Here is a 19270-nt window from a genome sequence, read left to right on the forward strand (position 1 = left end):
GACTTCCTTGAAGACGAAGTCAGTCGCGGTACTTTTGGCGATGAAAAGCGAGCCTTTTTTGCTCAGGCGCTGGTCCATCACGACGGTCGGGATGGGTTCGCTGGCGGGGAGCGAGTGTCGCGCCTGCGAGGAAGAAAGTCAGCTGGAAGCGCCGGAATCGGGTGAGCAGACCTACCGTCACGAGCTCATAGGTGATTGGTTGTGAGCGACCCCGGCCGTTGCCCCACCAAGCAGCGACGAGATTGAAGCGAGCCTGCCGTCAGGGCAGCGTCAGTCGCTGAGCGCACGAGAGATCAATCAGGACAAACGAGGACGCACCGGCAGCGCGGGCTCCTTCTCCTACCGAAGAGAGAATCGATCAATGAGCTACTCGCAAGAATGCGGTGGATGCGAACGAACCTCTCTCGCCCTGGGCCGCATCACGAAGCTGGACGACGCGGAGAAATGTCGAACACCGCGCGGCACGCCACCTTCTGCAACGCCTCCTGCACGACCTCCTGCGTCGCCTTTGTTCCCGCCCTCCGTGCCGTCCGACTCCTGCTGCCCCGTCGCGCTCGTCTTGTCGTCCGCCTTTTTCGCAATTCCGGGTCCACAAAGCGCCTCCTCCGCCTTTGCTCGTGACGTGAAGGCGTCAGAAGGCTGGATCGTGGATTTCAAAGCTTGGACGAGAGCGAAGCCGGGAGGAGGAGGAAGAATCGGGTCGAGTCGATGCATCAGGGCGTGGGCAAAGAGCAGAGCGCGCAAGGGGACGTCGGCGAAGGACTCTATCCTTGTGAAGCCAATTCGACCGTACAGCCTGCCGTCTATCGCGTCGATCTTGCCGAGGACGACGAAGAAGAGCGAGCCATTCGTGACAATGAGCGGGATGTAGGGGTGCGCGAGGCCATGGTACTTGGACCGTGTGATTCGACTCGTGATGGTCGAGTTGATCTAGTGGAAGAATGTGTCAGGCTGAGGAGGTAAGGGAAGCGAGGAGGTCAGCTCACCTGGACGGCGATTCGGAGGTATGAGTTGAGGGCCCGCAATTTCCCTTTTGCTTCATCCCAGTAACGAGGCACACCCCTACTGGTCTCCTCCATGCATGGGAAAACCCCCATACCCAACAATACCGTGCGCATTCTCCTGAACCGGCTGTCGGTCATCGCCTCGGCCATTATGACGGCGCCGTCCCACTCGCCTTCCCTGGTCAGCTCAAAATCGGCGTCCGTAACCGGCACCACGTCCGCTCGAATCTGCCACGAACCGCGCCCGAACATCCATGCTTCACCATCGAGGAAGTGCAAGATGCTGTCAGTCTCGCAGAGATCGCGCAACAGATCATCTTGCAGTTCGTTTCCGCTTCCATACGTCGATGGTTTATTAGACGGCGCGCGGGGCTGGTACAGGCTTGACGGGAGGTAGAGGCCGCCATTGGGAGGTCGGGTACGGAAGTCGGAGAAGAGGTCGGCGACTTGACGGAGGACAGCGGTGGAATAGCGATGTGTCAAGGACTCGGCAATGCGCTCGATGGTGAGTGGAATGGCGCCAACTCGTCCATCGACTTCGGCCGTGCAGATAGTGCGTTGGATGTTGGGAGTCCTGTATGCGTTTTTGAAGCCGAGGATGGCAGCAACCTGCTGAGCCGAATTAGGCTTGTACACGAACTGCCGCGCAGGGATGCGAACGTAGAGCAACTGTTCGAGAGCGTCAAGGTGCTGGCGAACAGTCGGTGGAGGAGCGAAAGTCGAGAGAAGCGACACCGCCGGTCGTTGCAGAGCGGGCGTGACGGACAGCAGTTTCGTCCTGACGCCAATACCGAGTGGTACACGTCCCCACAGCATCGTCGAGCGAGTTGAAGCGGAGTGGACAGAGGCAACCTTCATCGCTTGACCTTGAACCGCTCACACACGCCGCTTACCCGCTTCGTGGGACGCTAGACGCTTGCGAGTGCTCCTGAAAGTGCTTTGTTGGCATGCTAGTACCGCCGCCCGGCTCGCAGAGGCGCTGCACCCAGCTGCTGAACCACTCGGAGGACAAGGAGATGAGGAAAGGGCGGCACATTGAGGGAGTCGTGGACTGAGCGGTGGCGCCTGGATTATGTTTGAGTCCTGCTGTAACCCCTACCTGCGCGCTGACCCGCTGAGACTCGCGCAGTATCGCTCTTTCTTCTGCATACGACCAATTCAGTCCTCTTCCCCTCAAAAGCTGCTCAATCGCTCCAGTTCAACACCTCCAACACGCTCTTCAGCATGAGATGCTTCCCCATGCCGACCCGCCGTCTCGAAACGGAGACCCGCGCCCCCGTTCGTCGCTTCGGTTGCAAAGGGCTGCCCCGAGACTTGCGCTCGCCTCCTAGCATCGCCCGCTTGACCAACGACTTCGCCTCACACGTTCAACCATCTCCTTCTGAGCGAGGCGGAGCAAGGGCAGCTCGCATGGCTGCAGAAGCAGAACCAGCTGCCGGCAGATTCGAGCGACGGCGAAGAATGCCACCCAGAGTCGCCGCGCGGCCGGGACCGACAATTTCTGAAACAGATTGATCTATTTGCATTCATCGTTGTGCTCGAGAGTGTCTATGTGCAGAGTCGAAGGGGATTGGGCGAGAGGAGCGAGAGACTCACGACGACAGCTCTACAATCTCGACCTCGGTTCTGTTCTCGTATACCTGCCCCTTCCTGAGCACCGTGTCGTACTCCCAGCTCCTGTCTCCGTCTTTGTCAACACCAAGCTTTTGCGCCCTCTCCTTCAACCACTTCCCTAGCTCCGTCTCCCCCTCCAAGCCTTCCTTCGCCGTGTGCACGACCGTCCCAACCGGGTGATGGAACTCAAGGAAGACGATACCGTCCTTCGGGTACCCCTGGCCGTCCGAGCGAGCTTTCTCACCCGTCTCAGCAGTCGTGTTGATCTCCGTCGGACCACCATGGATGGGCTTGCGCGCAGGTCCGTTCGAGTCGAGTCCGACGGCGGTGTAAACCTGAACGGTCGGAGCGGAGGACGTGAAGCGCAGAGAGAGGCGGGGGAGGTTTGAGGAGGTGACGGAGGAGGGGGCGGTGAGGATCACTTGCGGAGAGGTTGGGAGGTGAGGCTTGGGAGGCGGGTCCGCAAGGTCGCTCGTATGCGAGAGGAGGAAATTGAGGTCTGTGAAAAGGGTGGGTTAGGGAGGAATGAGTCAACTGACGTCCCAGGTTGAGCGCGAAAAGCCAACGCACCGATTCCTCCAGACGGGTAGTTGTCGCCAAGCCTCCTGTGCGGCCCTCCGCGTCCCTGGCTATAAAAGTCGAGCGCGTCGCCCTTCTTGATCGGGTCAATCTTGCCCGTCGCAAGAGCCTTGTCGTCGAGTGCGACGATTTTGTCGGACTGCTCGGAAGGTGTCAGCTCCGTCGAGGAAAAAGTCCGCCAGAGATCACGCACGTCCATATAGAGGTAGTGATTGAGCGCGTCAGAGTCCTGGCAGTTGTCGAGGCGGAAGCCCCTGCGTATGGACGGAGGTCAACCTCGCAAGCGGAAGGAGACACGAGATGGAAGCTCACCAGTGGACCGTCAGGTTGACCGGCGTGCCCTTCGAGATGTCCTCATCGCCATCCTCGCGGATCTTTGCGCGCATGACGACCTTGACCTTTCCAAGCGTGCGTCCATCCTTTACCTCTGCCTCCGTCTTCACTCCCTTCTCACCCTTCGGCGCGTAAACAGTGACGAGCGCCTCAATCTCGAGCGAGCAAGGGAAACCGTCTGCTCCGCCAGGCGAGATGAGGCGGTGAACCGACGACGATTCGGTAATGGGCGCGTCAGGGTCGGAGGGAGGAGGCGGAATGGGGTGGTCTTCGTCTTCGAGGGGGAAGAGGGTCGAGTCTTGGCGGGCGATAGGGATCCAAGGGAGGGTGTCGAGTCCTTCGGAGCCGCCGTGGAGGCAGACTGTCGACGAATAGAGGGTCAATTCCGTTCGTTCTGCGTAAAGAGGCAGTCTCGACGAACCTCCTTCAGCTCCTGCGAGTTGCACCGCTGCGCCCGTGTTCAGCTTCGTCTCCCCCGACGGCAGGCGGTTCGCATAACGTCCAACAACCGGGTTCAGGAAGCCACGGCCGACGGAGTGGTGGTACGCGGTGTGGTCCGCTAAACCGGCGAGGACATCGACTGGCTTCGCGTCCGGCTTTGATCCCTTGGCGACGAGCGAGTGGAAGTGGTGGCCGTATCGGAGGAGCTCCAGCGAGAGGTGCGGGGTCTCGAGGGTCTCCAAGTCGTTCGCCGATGACATGGTGGGGAGGAGGCGAGGAAGGGCGACAGCGAGTCCGGTGAAAGCGCGGGTGAAGGTGGAGGTGCAGTAGGAGTCCAAGAGTCTCTCAGCGTGCTCGAATCCAGCAACAGCGCACACGAGCCGGACCGTGAGAGCGAGAGAGCCGAAGCGACGAGTTGCCGACGTCGCATACGCTCACGCACGCGCTGGCGGGCTGCAGACTGGCGGAAACTGGTCAGTGAGCTCTCTAGTTGCTGCATATACCCTCATTTGCTCACCGGGAGAATGTCGTGTCGCCGCAGCTTCATCTCGCTGGTCGTCTCCAGATCTCACCGCTTCACCTAGCTGCGCTGAACAGCTTGCACCTAGCCAATACATACCGCGACACTCGTTGATACATCTACAGCTGCCGTCGACCGCTACGAAGGCGAGACGACCGCCCAGACCGCCTCTCCCCACCAATCTTTCTCGACTCGCTCTCGCTCCATCGCCCAGTCCTTCGCATTGAAATAGCTCAACATCAAGCTACGGACGTTGCGGAAGAGCGATGCCGACGGACGCGAGCGCAGGACGGCAGGGATCGGTCGGCTTTTTCGGGCGAGCGTTCTCAGGGAAAGGCGGCAGAGATGGGCGCAGGGAATCGTCTTTCCTGGCGAGTCAGTGGCATGCGGGGCTAGGCGAAGGAGTGGCGGACGAGCCGGCGAAGGAAGTGAAGGACTGGCGGCGCCCTGCCTCAACTGCACCTCTTCCACCTTCCCTCGCGCCTTGCTCGCCCCCGCCGCCTGCAGCAGACGACAAGCATCCGGCGCAACCACCTTGTAAGGCGGGACGAGAAACTCTTGAATTCCCTTCACAGACGAAACCTCCGACTTTACCTCGCAAAGTCAGCTTCGAAGACCGACTCCCTCGCCCTCGTTCTAACTCGTCGACCGAGCAGACTGCGGAAGCGACTAAGCTGTCTGAGACATCTCGACGACGCTGGCTCTTCGACCCGGAGAAGCCGCCCTTCCCCTCCTCTGGCACCTCTCGATCTCGCGAAACTTCCGCCTCATCAGCCGTCTCTTCTTCGACCACCGATGCGCCCATCTCGTCCTCCACTACGGCGCAGCGACGTCTCAGCACCTCGTCTATGCGCTACGGACGGCCTATCTCGTCTATCTTCCCTTCTCGTCGACCGTCGACCGACTCTTGCGTCTCCGGCCTCGAAGTCCCCGACACTCAGCCGACTCGAGAGCGACCTCTGCGGGAACAGATGAGTGGCTCGTCACTGTCGCGCCGGGACGCCCCCGCTGTCCTGGCTGAGGAAGACGAGGAAGGCGGCAAGACGCCCGTGATCCCGTCTCTTGGGACTCCGAAGGTCGGGTCAGCGCAGATGGATGCGTTAGTAGACGGGTTGCAGAAGCGGAGCGGCGGAATGGAGCGTAGAGGGAGGCCGAGGTCGCCGTCTCATGCGGGTGATGCGAGCGGATGGAAGATGGGCGGCACCGGCTCAGCGTCTCCCATTGCAGACGCTCGCACGCCAGTCGACCTCTTCTCGCCTGGAGCGACGCCTGCACTAGCCCCCTACGACGATACCTCAGCTTTCGAGCGCGCAAAGCGCCGACTCGACCAGTCCGGCGCTCCAGATGCGATTCGACAAGAATCGCTTCGGGCTGTCGAACGTCGACCGTGGATGGTCGTCCAGCCTGATGGGTCTGTTAGGACGGATCTCGAGATTGTCGAGGCGTATCGCGAGAAGGTTGGAGCGAGGCGGAAGTCGAGCGTCTCGCCTGGTGCTGAGGAGAGGAGAGCGCACGCCAAGTCGCCGCTTTCCCCAGCGACGGCAACCGACGACGCACTCTCGGTACCTCCGCCTCTCCCGCCCAAGTCGCCTCCTCGCCCTCTCAAGCTCAGCCCTCCACCACGTAAGGACCCCTCGCCGACCAACCGCCAGGCCTCGCTCCCCTACGTTCCCTTCCCCTCCTCTCCCATCGCAGCCACTTCAGCCGACTCACACTCGCGCGCCAAGACGATCGAGGAGATCATTGCGGAACATGCGCCGACTTCGTACCTCGACAAGCGCAAGTCGCTTGCTGTGCCCTCGTCGCCGTCGCCTTCGCCCACTCCGCCAGCCCGCAGTAACACAATCGATGCCGAGCTGCCTCGGGCGCTGGATAAGAAGGACAGCGTTGATTCGCTCGCGGCAGAGATTGAGGCCGCGGGACTTGCGCATGCTAAGCTTGTCCAGGCAGAGGCGGAGGACAGCCGGACGCCTAGAGCGCCGCAAATTGCGAACGGCTTCCATGAGTCAGCGAGTGGCGCAGTGTACGACGCCTTCCCGACGAACGACAGGTCTTTCACACCGGCTTCGACCGCTTCGACCGCGGACTCGCCGTACAACGCTCGTATCGCGTCACCGCAGCCTGTCACTGAGTCGGAAACCCTCGCAACGGAGCGCGAGCTGGCCCGGCTGCTCAAGTCTCCACGCCTGACGCGAATCATTACCCTTCGCCAGCCTCCCAACGCCGGCCTGTCCGTCTCCATCGCCGACGTCGGCGACCCCTCCGGCCACCCAGTCCTCGTCTTCCTCGGCCTGGGGTCCGTGCGATATCTCGTCGCCTTGTACGACGAGATTGCCGAAGCGCTCGGTCTGCGGCTGCTGTGCTTCGACCGATGGGGACTGGGCAAGACGAGCGATATTTCTGATTCGCAGCGGGGGTTCGTCGAGTGGGCTTCGGTCGTGGCGGAACTCGTTTCAGCCAACCACCTTAACCTCTCGACTTTCTCCATCCTCGCGCATTCGGCCGGCGCACCTTACGCCGTCGCTTCCTCACTCCATCCCTCGATTTCACCCAAAGTCCGCGGCTCGCTCCACCTCCTCGCGCCATGGGTCTCTTCCTCAGCCGACTCGCTCGCTGGCGCGTACAAGTACCTCAGGTACGTTCCTTCGAGCGTATTGCGCACTGCGCAGGCGGCAGAGTGGAAGGTCCATGGGTGGAGGCTGGGCGCTCCACCGACGCTGGTGCACTCGCCGGTTGGGTACGACGCGAGGAGCGGGAGGATGGTGGAGGAGGCGGAGGGACGAGTGCCTGTCTCGCCGCGGGAGTCGCCTGGGTTGCTCAGTCCGGACGGACAGCTCGTGACGAGGCGCGGGTCGAAAGGCGTGATGGGCGGCTTGGGCGGTCTCTTCAGCGGGGGCGACCGAGGGTCTCCCTCGCGCGCGCGGACTCTCGACTCGCCTTTGCCCACAAGCGACCGCCGTTCCTCGCTGCGACCCGTCTCGTTCTTCGGTCGTCGTACGTCCGACATTGGCTCGAGCCCGAAGTCGCCTACCTCGGGCGGATTGGCACCTCCAAGTCCGTCGACTCCAGTCCGCCGTCACTCGTTCTTCTCGTCGCCCAAATCGACGCTCTCTCCGCCCGCGACTCCCCTGCGACCCGATTCGCCTTCACCGCACTCTCTCCGCCCACTCTCGCCGCACTCGCCCACTCATGCATCCTTCACCGCCTCAACTTCCTCCCTGGCTTCACGCACCACGCCTTCCCCCGCTCTCTCCGACTCTCCACGCCCCGCCATCCCTCCAGCCGCATTGATCGACGGCCTCCTCCGCGCCTCACACGCCGAGTCCCTCCGCGGGTCAACAGCGGACTTGCTCGTCCTCCTTGAACGGACGTCGCCCTCATCCGCCTCTTCCTCTTCTTCGCTGCCAGGGCAAGGTCAACTCGGATTCAGCTACGCAGACGTCCCGCATCGGATGAAGGTCTGGTACGGCGAGAAAGACGACCGGATCAGCGAGGCGAGCGTAAGGTGGTTGCAGAGGGAGGTCGAAGGGAGGTGCGAGGTGAGGGTTGTGCAGGGGGCGGGGCATGGGTTGATGACGAGTGAGTCGAGTCTTTGCTTGTGGGCGGTCGACGAGAGGAGGGTCTCGGCGAAGGCTCTATACAGATGTGTTCGACTCACTAACACTCCTTGATGCGCAGACAGCAAAGTCATGCTCGAGGTGCTCGAGAGTATCGCAGCCGAAGCGAGAACGACGCCTTGACGCAACTTGACGCTCGAATGAGTCCGCCTCTTTTCCTCACGTCCCCTGCTTGCTTTCCGCTGACACGCAGGTCATCTATCTCTACTTCAGAATTCCTCGAGACTCTCCAGCCACGCAGACGATGCACGACGGCGTATTTACCCGCGCGAACACCCCTCGTCGAGCGCCACGCCCCCTTGGCCCGTCCCAGCACGACTCTGGCTGGTTCAGGCAGTTGCCCAGGCTACGGACTCGCCCTCAGAGACCCTCACGAACAGTGTTGTAGGCGTGAAGAATTGCAAGCGGTGTGATTGGGCGATGAAGTCTTTTGGCGAGGTCGTGAACTTCCGTCGTCGCCACTTTCTCCTCCGCTTCTCTCTCGCTCTTCGCTGTTGCTGTTCACCGCTCAAGAGCTGCTGCTAGTGATGTCCACCTCACGCGAGTCCGTCGCTGGCAACACCCCTTCAGGCGCCGTCGCCCTCCCGCCTCGAAGGAACCGCGCGGACGGCGCATCCAACGCGCCCGTCTGGTCACTCGAGGCGAGCGCAGACGGAAACGCAGAAGTCCCACTGGGTGCGTGCACACTCACTGGCTCACCCTGCCCCGCCTGGCACGCTCGACGCCGCTGCTGACATGTGTGGCTTGATTTCCTCGCCGACCCGCTCACTCCCCTCGCACATCCCCTGGACGACCTGCGACTCGCTCAATCCTCCCGATTCCCTCTCACGATGCCGACACGTACCCTCGTTTACCCCTACCGCTCTCCGTCCCGCGCACCCACCTCGACCCCTCACAGCGGCCAAATGCGACCTGCACAACCGCGAACGGACGGTGTGCTGCAGGGATCTGAAGGGAGACGACGAGCGGCACTTGATTAATCCCGACGTCGTGAAGGACATCATCATGTGCGAGCCGTCTGCTCTTCCGAGGCGACGTGAACGAGCTAACCCTCTCTCCTTGCGTGCCGCAGCGGCCTTGCGGATGGTTCGTCCTTCCCGCTCTTTCTCCACGATACGATGCACCAGCTGACTCCGACAACCCCACAGGCCTGACCGTCCCCTTCGCCCTCACCGCCGGTCTCTCCTCGCTCGGCTCGTCGAAGCTCGTCGTCACGGCTGGCATCGCAGAACTCGTCTCGGGTGCGCTGAGTATGGGAGTCGGTGGCTACTTGTCGGCGCAGGCAGAGCGTGATCACTACCGCTACTTGAAGAAGCAGACTCGGGTGCGTTACGCGTCCCTCTCCATGTCAGGTTGCATCCAGAGCTCACGAGTCGAGATTGCAGGAACGAGTGATGCGATCCTGCGCAGGTGAGATGGAGCGCGAAGTCAATGCGATCCTTTCCCCACTCGGCGTCGACGACGCCCTCTCCCGCCGCATTGCTGGCGCGCTCCTCTCCGTCGAAGCGACCCTCCCGCCCCCCGAAGCACCGCTCTCCATCACCCGCCAATGCCTCAACGCCATCGCCCGCCGTCCTCGCTTCACGAACCTCACAAATTCCGACCCCGAACGCGCGCGCTTGTTGCCTACCAAAACCGACAAGGACGCGGACGACGACGATAAAGGACTCACGGCGTTCTTGCTCAAGTTCGGCGAGGGGTTGGAGGAGACGACCGACGCGCGGCTGTTCATCTCGGCACTGACGATCGGCTTGTCGTACTTCCTCGGCGGACTTATCCCCCTCGCGCCGTACTTCTTCTTCCATCTCGCCATCAAGGCGTTGTGGTGGTCCGTCGGTATCACAGGCGTCGTGCTGCTCCTCTTTGGAGCGGTCAAGGCGTACGTGAGCGGTGCGGAAATCGGCGTTTCGGGTGCGTCCCTTCCTCATCTCTCTCTTCCGCTTCGAGCTGACCGCGGAACGGTGCGCAGGCTATGCATACGGCAGTATCTCGACCCTCCTCGTCGGTGGTGCTGCAGCAGCTGCCTCGTTCGGCATCGTCCGCGCACTCGAAGGTCGCGGCGAATGACCCCCCTTTCTTCCTTCGCCTCCGCCTGCTCGCCTATTCGCATCGTCATATCCCCCGTCTCCCGCTAGAGCCGTGATGCTCTCTCCCCTACTTTGTCGTTCATAGCTTTTGTGTTTGCGTAAGACCAGCTTCTTCATCTCGCCACCTCGCCGCTCGCTCGAGAGTCCCGTCGTGTGCGTGAAAGAACGATAGCGTTACATGAACAAGTGAGAAGACGGGAACGAATGCAAGAGGGGGGAAAACCAACCGTGAGAACCGGGAAAGAACGTGCAAGAGCGAAAGAGGGAATAGGGAAGACGGCCTACGACATCTCCTCGTCGTCGTCGTTGTTCGCGCCCTTGCGCTTCTTCCCGCCTGCCGCACCGCCCTTCCCACCAACCGCAAAGAACTCCGCAAAGTCGTACGCGCCGCCGACCTGCCCGGCAGCCTTGACAGTCTGCGCCTCCCTCGGCTTCGAGGGCAACTCTGCGTCTTCTCCAAACTCGCGCGTCGCAGCTCCGACTTCGGCGTCCATCTTGGCAGTCTGCTTCGCAGCGCGCTTCTTGTCCTTCTTCGCCTGACGCTTGTTCTTCTTGTTGAGCGAGACATCACCCTCTGCCTCGACCGACGTGAAGAGCTTGGTGTTCGCTGCGGCGGCCGAGGGAGCGGGCGCGGAGGTTGAGCCGGTCGGCCCGAGCGGGGTGGAGGAGAAGGAGACGCTCTTGACGGCCTTCTTCTTCTTGGCGGGCGGGGCGACAGAGACGATGTCGCTTGTCGACGAAGGCGCGGCGCGTTTGCCCTTCGGCAGGACAGGTGCAGGAGCAGCGGCGGGCTGCTCGTCCTCGGCCTCCATTGCGTCGTCCTCGTCCAAACCGCCAAACTCCTCGTCGTCGACAAGGTCATCAAGGTTGAGACCGTCGTCGTCCGCGGCCATCGTCTCCGCCTCTTCGGGCTTGTCCTCGACAATCCATCCCACATCCGCATCGTCACTCTCGACGCCCAACGCCCCCTCCTTCATCTTGACAGCCTTCATCTCGCCAACCGAACTTCCCGCGCCGTCCTCCCCGAACGCAACCTTGTCCGCCTCTCCAAACAACGCATCGAGATCGAAAGCCGGGGCAAAAGTCGTATGGAGCGTCGCAGAACCGACGTCCGTCTCGCTCACGGTCCCAACTTGCTCCGCTTCGGCGCTGGTAGCGGCTTTGAGACGCTCAGTCTGGTCCTTCGTAGGCGGCGCAGTGTAGTACGCGATTCGTCCTGCGACCCAGTCGCGAAGGACAGAGCGGGCTGTCCCGTCGAGATCGGGGACGCCGCCCTTCCGCAGGCGACCTTTGGCGCGTGCGACGGCGAGGAGGAAGGAGGTCGTGTCGTTGAAGTAGGGGATTGAGTAGAGCATCTGAAGGTGGGTGGGCGAGCAGCGGGCGAGGATGGCTTCGACTGCGCACGCGTTGGCGGGTCAGCTTCTCGAGAGCGCGAATCGGGGAGAGCTGGAACGTACTGGGCGCCTTCGGGTCCGATACCGCCTCAGCTTTGATCATCCCCTTCAACGCGCCCTCCACTTCGCCCCTCATCTCGACCACCACACCGGGGCAATCCAACACCCTGACACCCTTCTCAATCACGACTTCCTGGACTTCTTTCGTCCATCCGGGCGTGGGGGCGACGCTGCACGCCTTCGAACGCTTGAGGGTGTTGATGAGCGAGGACTTGCCGACGTTCGGGTGTCCGACGAGTCCGATTGTCAAGGAGTGCTTGACCGGCGCCGAGCTGGACGAACCCTCGCCCGAAGCGGTAGCGGCGTGGTTCAACCGGAAGCCCTTGATGAGCTCCATCAGAGGCTTGGTCGACGAGCCTGAGGCAGACTGGGGAGTCGAGGAGGACGAGGCGGAGAGGTGGGAGCGCTGTTGTTGGGTTGAGGACTTGAAGGGGATCGTGGGGGCTTGGAGACGGAGGTGGGAGAGCCAGGCTTGGACGACGGCGGGAGGGACGAGGTCTGCATAGAAATGCGCGCAGGACACAGGAAGAGCGACGAACTCGAGAGTTAGTCCCGCGAAACTCTTCCAGACAGTGCATCGCATGCAACGCACCAATCTTGTTGAGGACCAACACGAGCTTCTTCCTCCCTCCATCCATGGCCTTCAACTCCCTCTCGACCGCCCTGCACCTCGTCCCGACGGGGTCCCTCGCATCCAAGACCTCGATAACGACATCGCTCATCTCGAGGACCTTTCGCAAGCTCTTGGCATGCAATTTGAGCGACGCGTCCTGCACCTGCGCTTCCTCGTCGTCCTCGTCCATCGACTCGCCGAGTGCGAGGGCGTCTTCCCGAGCTGCAGAGTCGGCGGCGAGGGCGGCAGCGAGAGCGGCGGTCGAGGCGAGCGTGCTGCCTTGCTTGTTGGCGGCGATGGCGGCATCTCGGCGAGCGGCCTTTTCAGCCTCGACCTGCGTAGCGGAGACGTTCGATCCAGGTCAGCTTTGCGTTCAGAGAAGAGCCCGCGGACCAAGAGAGAGGACGCCGGACGCACCCTGGCCTTTTCCGCCTGCTGCTCTGCGATTACCTGGTCCTTGTAGGGGAAGCTGTTGGGGATGCCGAGCTCCTTTGGCTTCTCTGTGAGCGGGAGAATGGCTTGATCAGCTCGACGTCGAGTGAGAAGGGTGGTGGGAATGTGGACGGACTGCTCTTCCAGGTCGGGTCTTTCTTTGCGTGCTTCTTCTGTTTCTTGTGAGCCTCTGACACCTTGTGCTTGACCTTTTCGCGCATGCGCGTGGTCGTGCGCTTCGAGGTCTCTAGGTGGGTGCGATGGCGCGGGACGAGGGCATGTCAGCGCGCCGTTCGTTCGCTGGCGTGTCAAGCGTGGTGTGTAGACTCACTCTTCCTGATCTTGACCATCGTTGAGCTGCTCGTTGGCGTGGATGGGCTGAGGTCAAGGAGGGAGAGCTCGCGGTCGACTTGCCCAAGCTCGCTCGGACACCGCCTCATCACCTCGACTCGCCTCGTTCACCACAACGCACGCACGCTGGAGGGATGAGCGCATCACAGGTAGACTCGCACACATCGATTACCCCAGTACACCAACTCACAGCTCGCGCCGACAGCCGCTCGTCCACTTGAACCGCCAGCTCTCCGGCGTACAGTACCGCAGACCGACGACGCTCTCGCTGAACCAGCCGAGTCCGTTGGGTGCACCACAGCAACAGCCAGAGACTCGGGCGGGCGACGAGCAGCCGAGCGACGCGGCACCTCCCGTCGCTTCAACCTCGACCGCCCCTCCTCCTCTTCCTCCTGCCTCAACCACTCCCGCTCCAACCGCAAGCAAGCGCAAACTCCGTCCATCGACATCCTCACGCGACCCATCCACACCCAAACGATCCCGTCCCGCAACCGCCGCTTCCTCATCGACCCATGCCCCGCCAACAACTCGTCTCGCAGACCTCGGCGGCGTCGACTCGTGCATCGAACAGATGCTCGAACTCGTCGCTCTCCCGCTCATGCATCCCGAGGTGTATCTGCATACGGGCGTGAGGCCGCCGAGGGGTGTGTTGCTCGTCGGACCGCCAGGGTGCGGAAAGACCATGTTGGCGGGTGCGATTGCCGGCGTGCGTTCGCTCGCTTCCATCTCTCCTTACGCACGCTGACAGAAGAGAACACTCGCGCAGGAACTCGGACTCCCGTTCATCTCGATCTCGGCGCCTTCGGTCGTCAGCGGCATGTCAGGCGAATCCGAAAAGACCCTCCGCGAGACTTTCGAAGAGGCCGCCGTGCGTCCCATCCCTTCTCCTCCTCCCTCCCTACTCTTTTTAGGCTGACGAGATGGCGCGTGCAGAAACAAGCCCCGTGCATCTTGTTCATCGACGAGATTGACGCGATTACGCCCAAGCGCGAGAACGCCCAGCGCGAGATGGAGAGGAGGATTGTCGCGCAGCTGCTGACGTGCATGGATGGTGAGTCGGCGTGATCTTCGCTTGTTGGCGTCTGCTAGCCTTGGTCTCGAGGTTGTACGGTACCTCGGTGTTCCGGAGATGTCACTCACGCACGCTCGTACTCGCTCGTCGCGCAGACCTCGCCTGGGACAAGAACGACAATAAGCCCGTCGTCGTCATCGCCGCCACGAACCGACCCGACTCGCTCGACCCAGCCCTCCGCCGCGCAGGCCGCTTCGACGCCGAAATCGCCCTCACCGTCCCCTCCGAATCCGGTCGCGAGCGGATCCTCCGCGTCTTGATGAGCAAGTTGAGGTTGAGCGGAGACTTTGATTACAAGGCCTTGGCGAAGAACACGCCTGGGTATGTCGGGGCGGATTTGAGTGCTTTGACGGGCGCGGCGGGCGTGATTGCTGTCAAGCGGATTTTCGAGACGTTCGGTGTTGACGGGATGGCGGGAGAGGAGGGCATGCCGGTGGATATGAAGACGGTTGAAGGGGCGCTTGCGGCGCTCAGTCAGCCGGTGCAGGGGGACGACGATGCGGAGATGCAGGTCGAGGTGGACGGTGCGACTGCGCCTGCGTCTACAGCTACGACGCCCGGCGCCTCCACGCCGACAAGCGAGCTCCCCCCTTCTCTCGCCGCTGCGATCCCCGCCCTTCCCTTCTCGACTCTCCCTCCCTCGCTCGCCTCCCTCCCAATCGCCTCCTTCCTCCGCTCGCACCCAACCGCCCTCACACCCGCCCAACTCTCCTGCATCGCACTCACAAACTCAGACTTCACCCGCGCTCTCAGCATCGTCCAGCCCTCCTCTCAGCGGGAAGGGTTCACCACCGTCCCGGACGTGACTTGGTCCGACCTCGGCGCGCTACACCACATTCGCGAAGAGATGCGCATGTCGATCGTTCGGCCTATTCGAAGGCCCGATGTCTTCAGTCTCCTCGGACTGAACGCACCGTGTGGAGTGTTGCTTTGGGGCCCGCCGGGGTGCGGAAAGACGCTCCTGGCCAAAGCCGTGGCGAACGAGAGTCGCGCGAACTTTATCAGCGTCAAGGGGCCCGAATTGCTCAACAAGGTGCGTTGCGCCTCATCGCCGCATTCGCTTCTCGTTCTCGCTCGAGCACGCAGAGCTGATGCATCTGAGCGTTTTGGGCGAACGCAGTACGTCGGCGAGTCGGAGCGCGCGGTCAGGCAGGTCTTTGCGCGTGCGAGGGCGTCCAGCCCGTGCATCGTCTTCTTTGACGAGCTCGACGCGATGGTCCCCCGCAGGGACGACAGTCTCGTGCGTCACGCTATCCCTCTGGCTTCATCTCTTGCTCAGTCCGCGGAGGAGAAGCTGACGGTGAAAGAGGCTCTTCGCAGTCCGAGTCCACCGCCCGAATCGTCAATACCCTCCTTACCGAGCTCGACGGTCTCGAGCCGCGCAAACAAGTCTTCGTCATTGGCGCCACCAACCGACCCGACATCCTCGACCCAGCCATGTGCCGCCCCGGCCGTCTCGACAAGCTCCTCTACGTCGACCTCCCTTCCGCACCCGAACGAGCCGAGATCCTCCGCGCCGTCACGCGCAAGACCCCACTCGCGCCCGACGTCGATCTGGACAAGATCGCCCGGGACGAGAAGAGTGAGGGATTGAGCGGGGCGGATTTGAGCGCGTTGGTGAGGGAGGCGGCGGTCTCTGCTCTCCGCGAGCTGTTCGACTCGATCGACCTCGACGGACCGGCTATCGATTCCGCTTTACCTCAAGCGCAGGGACAGGCGGTCGTGCAGATGAGGCATTTCGAGGTGGCGCTGAGGAAGGCCAACCCGAGTGTGAGCAGGCAGCAGCGGAGGAGGTTCGAGGCGTTGAGGAAGAAGTTTGCGGGGACGCCAGTTGGGCACAAGGGTGAGCCGGTGGAGCAGGAGCAGGATGGCGCGGAGGAGGTCAAGGGCGAGGCGCAGGAGCAGTAGACTTTGCGAGGGATGGAAAGACGCGCACTGGCTCATCCCGTCGAGGGCCTGCTCGCAATCCTCTTCTGACTCGTGCTTTGTGGCGCGAGGCCGTCGGTCTGCTGGCAACTGCTTCGCAAGCATGGGAGGGCGACAGCGACGAGGAGGAGCACTTCGGCGAAATGAGGGAGACTTTTGCGTTCTTCTCGCTTCCTCGGTTGCTTCGGACACTTGCAAAGACATCTTTTGGCTGCATTCACGAGCAAAGCAAGGATGAGCGCCGTTGGCGAACGAGGACGCCCTTCGATCGAAGTTAGGAAGGTCAAAGAGAGATGGCTGGACGCCGCCAACTCGCCTCCTCCCTCTTTCGGCGTTCTCTGGCGTTCTGGCGACTGGCCCAGCTCCCCCAGCCGTAGACGTCTCCACAGAGCGTCCCGAGGCGGTGCCGACGCCCCGTCCAGCCAATTCCTCCTCCGCTCTTCCGTCACTTCCTCCCTCGCTGCTTCGACCGTGCTGGATCCTGGGATGCCTGCCCTGCCGCTGACGGGCAGCTTGACTGCTCGAGCGCCGTACACACTCCTGGCGACCTCGCCCTCTGCAGCGGGAGCCGACTCCTCCGGCGCATTCGTCGAGAAGAAGCTCGCTCACAGCAGGAGTCACTCGCTGAACGGCATTGGCGGCGAATCGGCATCCACGAAGACACTGCGGCGACGACGACTGGGGGGACTGCTCGTCGCGACAGCAGGAGTTGCGGGCTTGCTCGTCCTCCTCCTGAATCACTTGCCGAGTACGCCCTGGCAGACGGGACAGGGCGAGTTGCAGTACACTGCGCGGCACCGGATTGCGGTGGACTTTGAGACGACGGATGTACCGGAGGAATGGAGCTGCAACCCGTTCAAGGAGCCGGGACGGTTAGAGGTGGACGTGCGGAACAAGGTGTGTTTCTTCACGCTCTGTATTCATCTAGCGCATACTGATCGGAAGTTCCCGCAGTTCAACAACATTTGGCGACCGTACGACGAGGCATGCCCGCCCTCTCGGCTGATGGAAGGAGTCGTCAACTCGGTCGAAGCAATGAGGAAGACGTCGAGACGAGGCTTCCACAAGCAGCGAGGGCCGAGGCGGTCACATGACACGACTGTACGGTGGCAGGGTGACAAGGATGAGCGGGGGCAGTTCTACCCGTGGTTGGTGAACGCAACGATTGTCTTGCTCGGTGCGTGAAATCCTTCTCCTTCTTTCGCATCATTTGCTCATTCGTTTCGTTCTGCAGGCGACTCGATGGAGCGACTGCATCTGTCCGAATTCTGCGACTTTGTAGGCGGCGACCTCCACCACATCACGCCTCGCCATCCCGCCAGTCCGCCCATCTACCGGAAGAAGCTGCCAACGCTTCTCGACGCGAACGGCGACGAGTCGGAAGAGTCGAAGCGGCGAAAGGAGGAGCGGAGGAAGAAGGAGGACCAGTGGGAGTTTGATCGCGTCAAGAGCTGGAACATTACCCGGCCTTGGGTTTGCGACATCAAGGAGTACGGCGCGACAATCGTCAGCTCGTTCCACTGGGTGTGTTCGATGTCCTCATTGTCCTGCGATGACGAAGCTGACGGCTCCCCTGCAGGGCTTGGAGGATCTCGAGGATGCGTTCGAGTCGGAGGACTTCTTCCACGGACCCTGTGCGTCGACCGAATCCTTCCTTCGAGCGCTCGTGCTCACACTGCCATTCTTGCAGCCACCTTCCTCCAGCGCTTCTTCAACAAGGACCTGCCGCTCATCAAGAACCTCGCCGCTCACTTCGACCGTCCGTCAATCCTCCAGCCAACCGTCATTGAAGTCGCTTCGGGCTACTGGGACTTGCGACAGATGACAGAGGAAGACTTCATCAAGGCTGGTATTCCGCGCCCGTACCCGACCGACGACGACCGCTCGTTTGGGCCAATAGGCGAGGAGAGGGAGACGAGGTGGCGGAAGCACATCGTCGAGGTCATTAAGGAGGTCGCCAAGGCTTTTCCTGGGACTCGAGGGATTCGAGACGGTCCCGTCATCAGCTGGCGGACGATGCATCACCCGAAGCGCAACAGTGCGTCCGCTTCCTCCGCTTCCTGCGCGACCCAGTCTGACTCTTCTCCTGGCAGACTACACACCTTACTCTCGCGTCGCCCCTCTTGATGCTCTTGCTCGCAAGACGATGCACGATCTCCGCGTCAGCTCGCTCGCGACGAGTCCCGCTTTCCGTTCGAACTCCGGCTCGCTCGTCCATTCCCACCTCCCGCCCGAAGCGCTTCACGACATTGAACATATCGGTCGAGAGCTAGGAGATGCGGATGGGACAGACTATGGCTTCGATGAGCGGATACGGGTGGACGAGGTGGGCAAACTGCTCGAGGGTCAGGAGAACCATGTGCGCTTTCTTTCTCTCGCTCATTCTCCACGATGTGACTGACTCGCCCTCGTTGCAGTTCCGCGACTTCCTCCACCCCGACGCCTTGCCAGGATCGTACCTCTGGAGCGACATCATCCTGTACGAGTGCGTCGAGCTCTCCCCTTCCTCCCTCCTCCTCCTCCTCCTCGATGTCTCCTGACGTCGCTCCTGTCCGTCGCAGGGTCAAGCGAGCGTATTATCGTATCGGGCGGTCGACGCAGGACTTGTAGCAGTATTCGTAGCGTCGTGCAAGGTGTTGTAAGAGGAATCGCCGTGTTCTTCGCCAGTCCTCCGGCCTCTCAGACGAGCCGGCGACAGACGCCATCCGACCTGGACAGGCAGGCGGAACATGAAAGGCGCTGAAATGGCTCGCGGCGGTCGACGAGCGGTCGGGAAATTTGGCGGCGAGATGTCACGACGCAGAGCGCAAGTCAGGGACAAGAGCTCCGTTCGCCCGGCTTCCTCCCCGCCCTGCCATCCTCCTTCATACATACCACAACCCGTCCTGCAGCGCCTGGAAGTCGTTAAGAACAGCGCTGTCGCCTGCGAGAGCCACAAAGACGCCGACACCGCGCCGGCGAGCCCTCCAGCGTCGACGGGGGGGAGGAGAGCGACGAGGGAGGAAGACGGCCCTGAGTCTTCATTTTGGCGCGCGTGATCAAGAGACATGAAATTGAAGGCCTCTTGATGCAAACGAGCAAGTCTCGAAACGACGGCAATCGACGGCGCGAAGTGGCCGCTCGAGACGGGGCACCCTTTTGAGCAGACGGCGGGGCCCTCTGGCGCCGCTAAAGTCGAAGGCCGCCACTCTCAGCTGCTGCAGGCTCGACACTCCTCTCCTCGACCT

General features: G+C 62.0%; 7 protein-coding genes across 7 annotated transcripts; 4 read left to right on the forward strand and 3 right to left on the reverse strand.

Annotated features, from left to right (window-relative positions):
* Nucleotides 1–19: 19 nt before the first annotated feature.
* On the reverse strand, nucleotides 20–1820 carry RHTO_07307 (uncharacterized protein; the record flags this gene model as incomplete). The annotated part of the gene is made up of 4 exons (XM_016420965.1): nucleotides 20–253; nucleotides 319–339; nucleotides 400–930; nucleotides 987–1820. The coding sequence occupies 4 exons, from the start codon at nucleotides 1818–1820 to the stop codon at nucleotides 20–22; spliced, it is 1620 nt and encodes a 539-aa protein (XP_016274692.1).
* A 776-nt stretch (nucleotides 1821–2596) lies between these two features.
* On the reverse strand, nucleotides 2597–4231 carry RHTO_07308 (aldose 1-epimerase; the record flags this gene model as incomplete). Its single annotated transcript, XM_016420966.1, has 5 exons — nucleotides 2597–3117; nucleotides 3189–3336; nucleotides 3391–3451; nucleotides 3510–3891; nucleotides 3952–4231. The coding sequence occupies 5 exons, from the start codon at nucleotides 4229–4231 to the stop codon at nucleotides 2597–2599; spliced, it is 1392 nt and encodes a 463-aa protein (XP_016274693.1).
* Nucleotides 4232–5339: 1108 nt separating this feature from the next.
* Nucleotides 5340–8231, forward strand: RHTO_07309 (alpha/beta fold family hydrolase; the record flags this gene model as incomplete). The annotated part of the gene is made up of 2 exons (XM_016420967.1): nucleotides 5340–8070; nucleotides 8170–8231. The coding sequence occupies 2 exons, from the start codon at nucleotides 5340–5342 to the stop codon at nucleotides 8229–8231; spliced, it is 2793 nt and encodes a 930-aa protein (XP_016274694.1).
* Nucleotides 8232–8635: 404 nt separating this feature from the next.
* On the forward strand, nucleotides 8636–10175 carry RHTO_07310 (uncharacterized protein; the record flags this gene model as incomplete). The annotated part of the gene is made up of 6 exons (XM_016420968.1): nucleotides 8636–8783; nucleotides 9007–9115; nucleotides 9181–9194; nucleotides 9257–9432; nucleotides 9494–10019; nucleotides 10078–10175. 6 exons carry the CDS (start codon nucleotides 8636–8638, stop codon nucleotides 10173–10175), a joined length of 1071 nt encoding a protein of 356 aa, XP_016274695.1.
* A 301-nt stretch (nucleotides 10176–10476) lies between these two features.
* Nucleotides 10477–13134, reverse strand: RHTO_07311 (nuclear GTP-binding protein; the record flags this gene model as incomplete). Its single annotated transcript, XM_016420969.1, has 6 exons — nucleotides 10477–11591; nucleotides 11653–12147; nucleotides 12242–12596; nucleotides 12680–12762; nucleotides 12831–12941; nucleotides 13026–13134. 6 exons carry the CDS (start codon nucleotides 13132–13134, stop codon nucleotides 10477–10479), a joined length of 2268 nt encoding a protein of 755 aa, XP_016274696.1.
* Nucleotides 13135–13179: 45 nt separating this feature from the next.
* RHTO_07312 (ribosome biogenesis ATPase) lies at nucleotides 13180–16025 on the forward strand (the record flags this gene model as incomplete). The annotated part of the gene is made up of 7 exons (XM_016420970.1): nucleotides 13180–13194; nucleotides 13251–13751; nucleotides 13812–13913; nucleotides 13979–14096; nucleotides 14213–15150; nucleotides 15238–15357; nucleotides 15438–16025. 7 exons carry the CDS (start codon nucleotides 13180–13182, stop codon nucleotides 16023–16025), a joined length of 2382 nt encoding a protein of 793 aa, XP_016274697.1.
* Nucleotides 16026–16529: 504 nt separating this feature from the next.
* RHTO_07313 (uncharacterized protein) lies at nucleotides 16530–18653 on the forward strand (the record flags this gene model as incomplete). The annotated part of the gene is made up of 8 exons (XM_016420971.1): nucleotides 16530–16940; nucleotides 16998–17220; nucleotides 17278–17567; nucleotides 17623–17677; nucleotides 17734–18081; nucleotides 18137–18402; nucleotides 18461–18528; nucleotides 18605–18653. The coding sequence occupies 8 exons, from the start codon at nucleotides 16530–16532 to the stop codon at nucleotides 18651–18653; spliced, it is 1710 nt and encodes a 569-aa protein (XP_016274698.1).
* Between the last annotated feature and the right edge of the window lie 617 nt (nucleotides 18654–19270).

This window comes from Rhodotorula toruloides (genome assembly GCF_000320785.1).
Source record: "Rhodotorula toruloides NP11 unplaced genomic scaffold Scaffold6, whole genome shotgun sequence".
Lineage (NCBI taxonomy): Eukaryota > Fungi > Basidiomycota > Microbotryomycetes > Sporidiobolales > Sporidiobolaceae > Rhodotorula > Rhodotorula toruloides.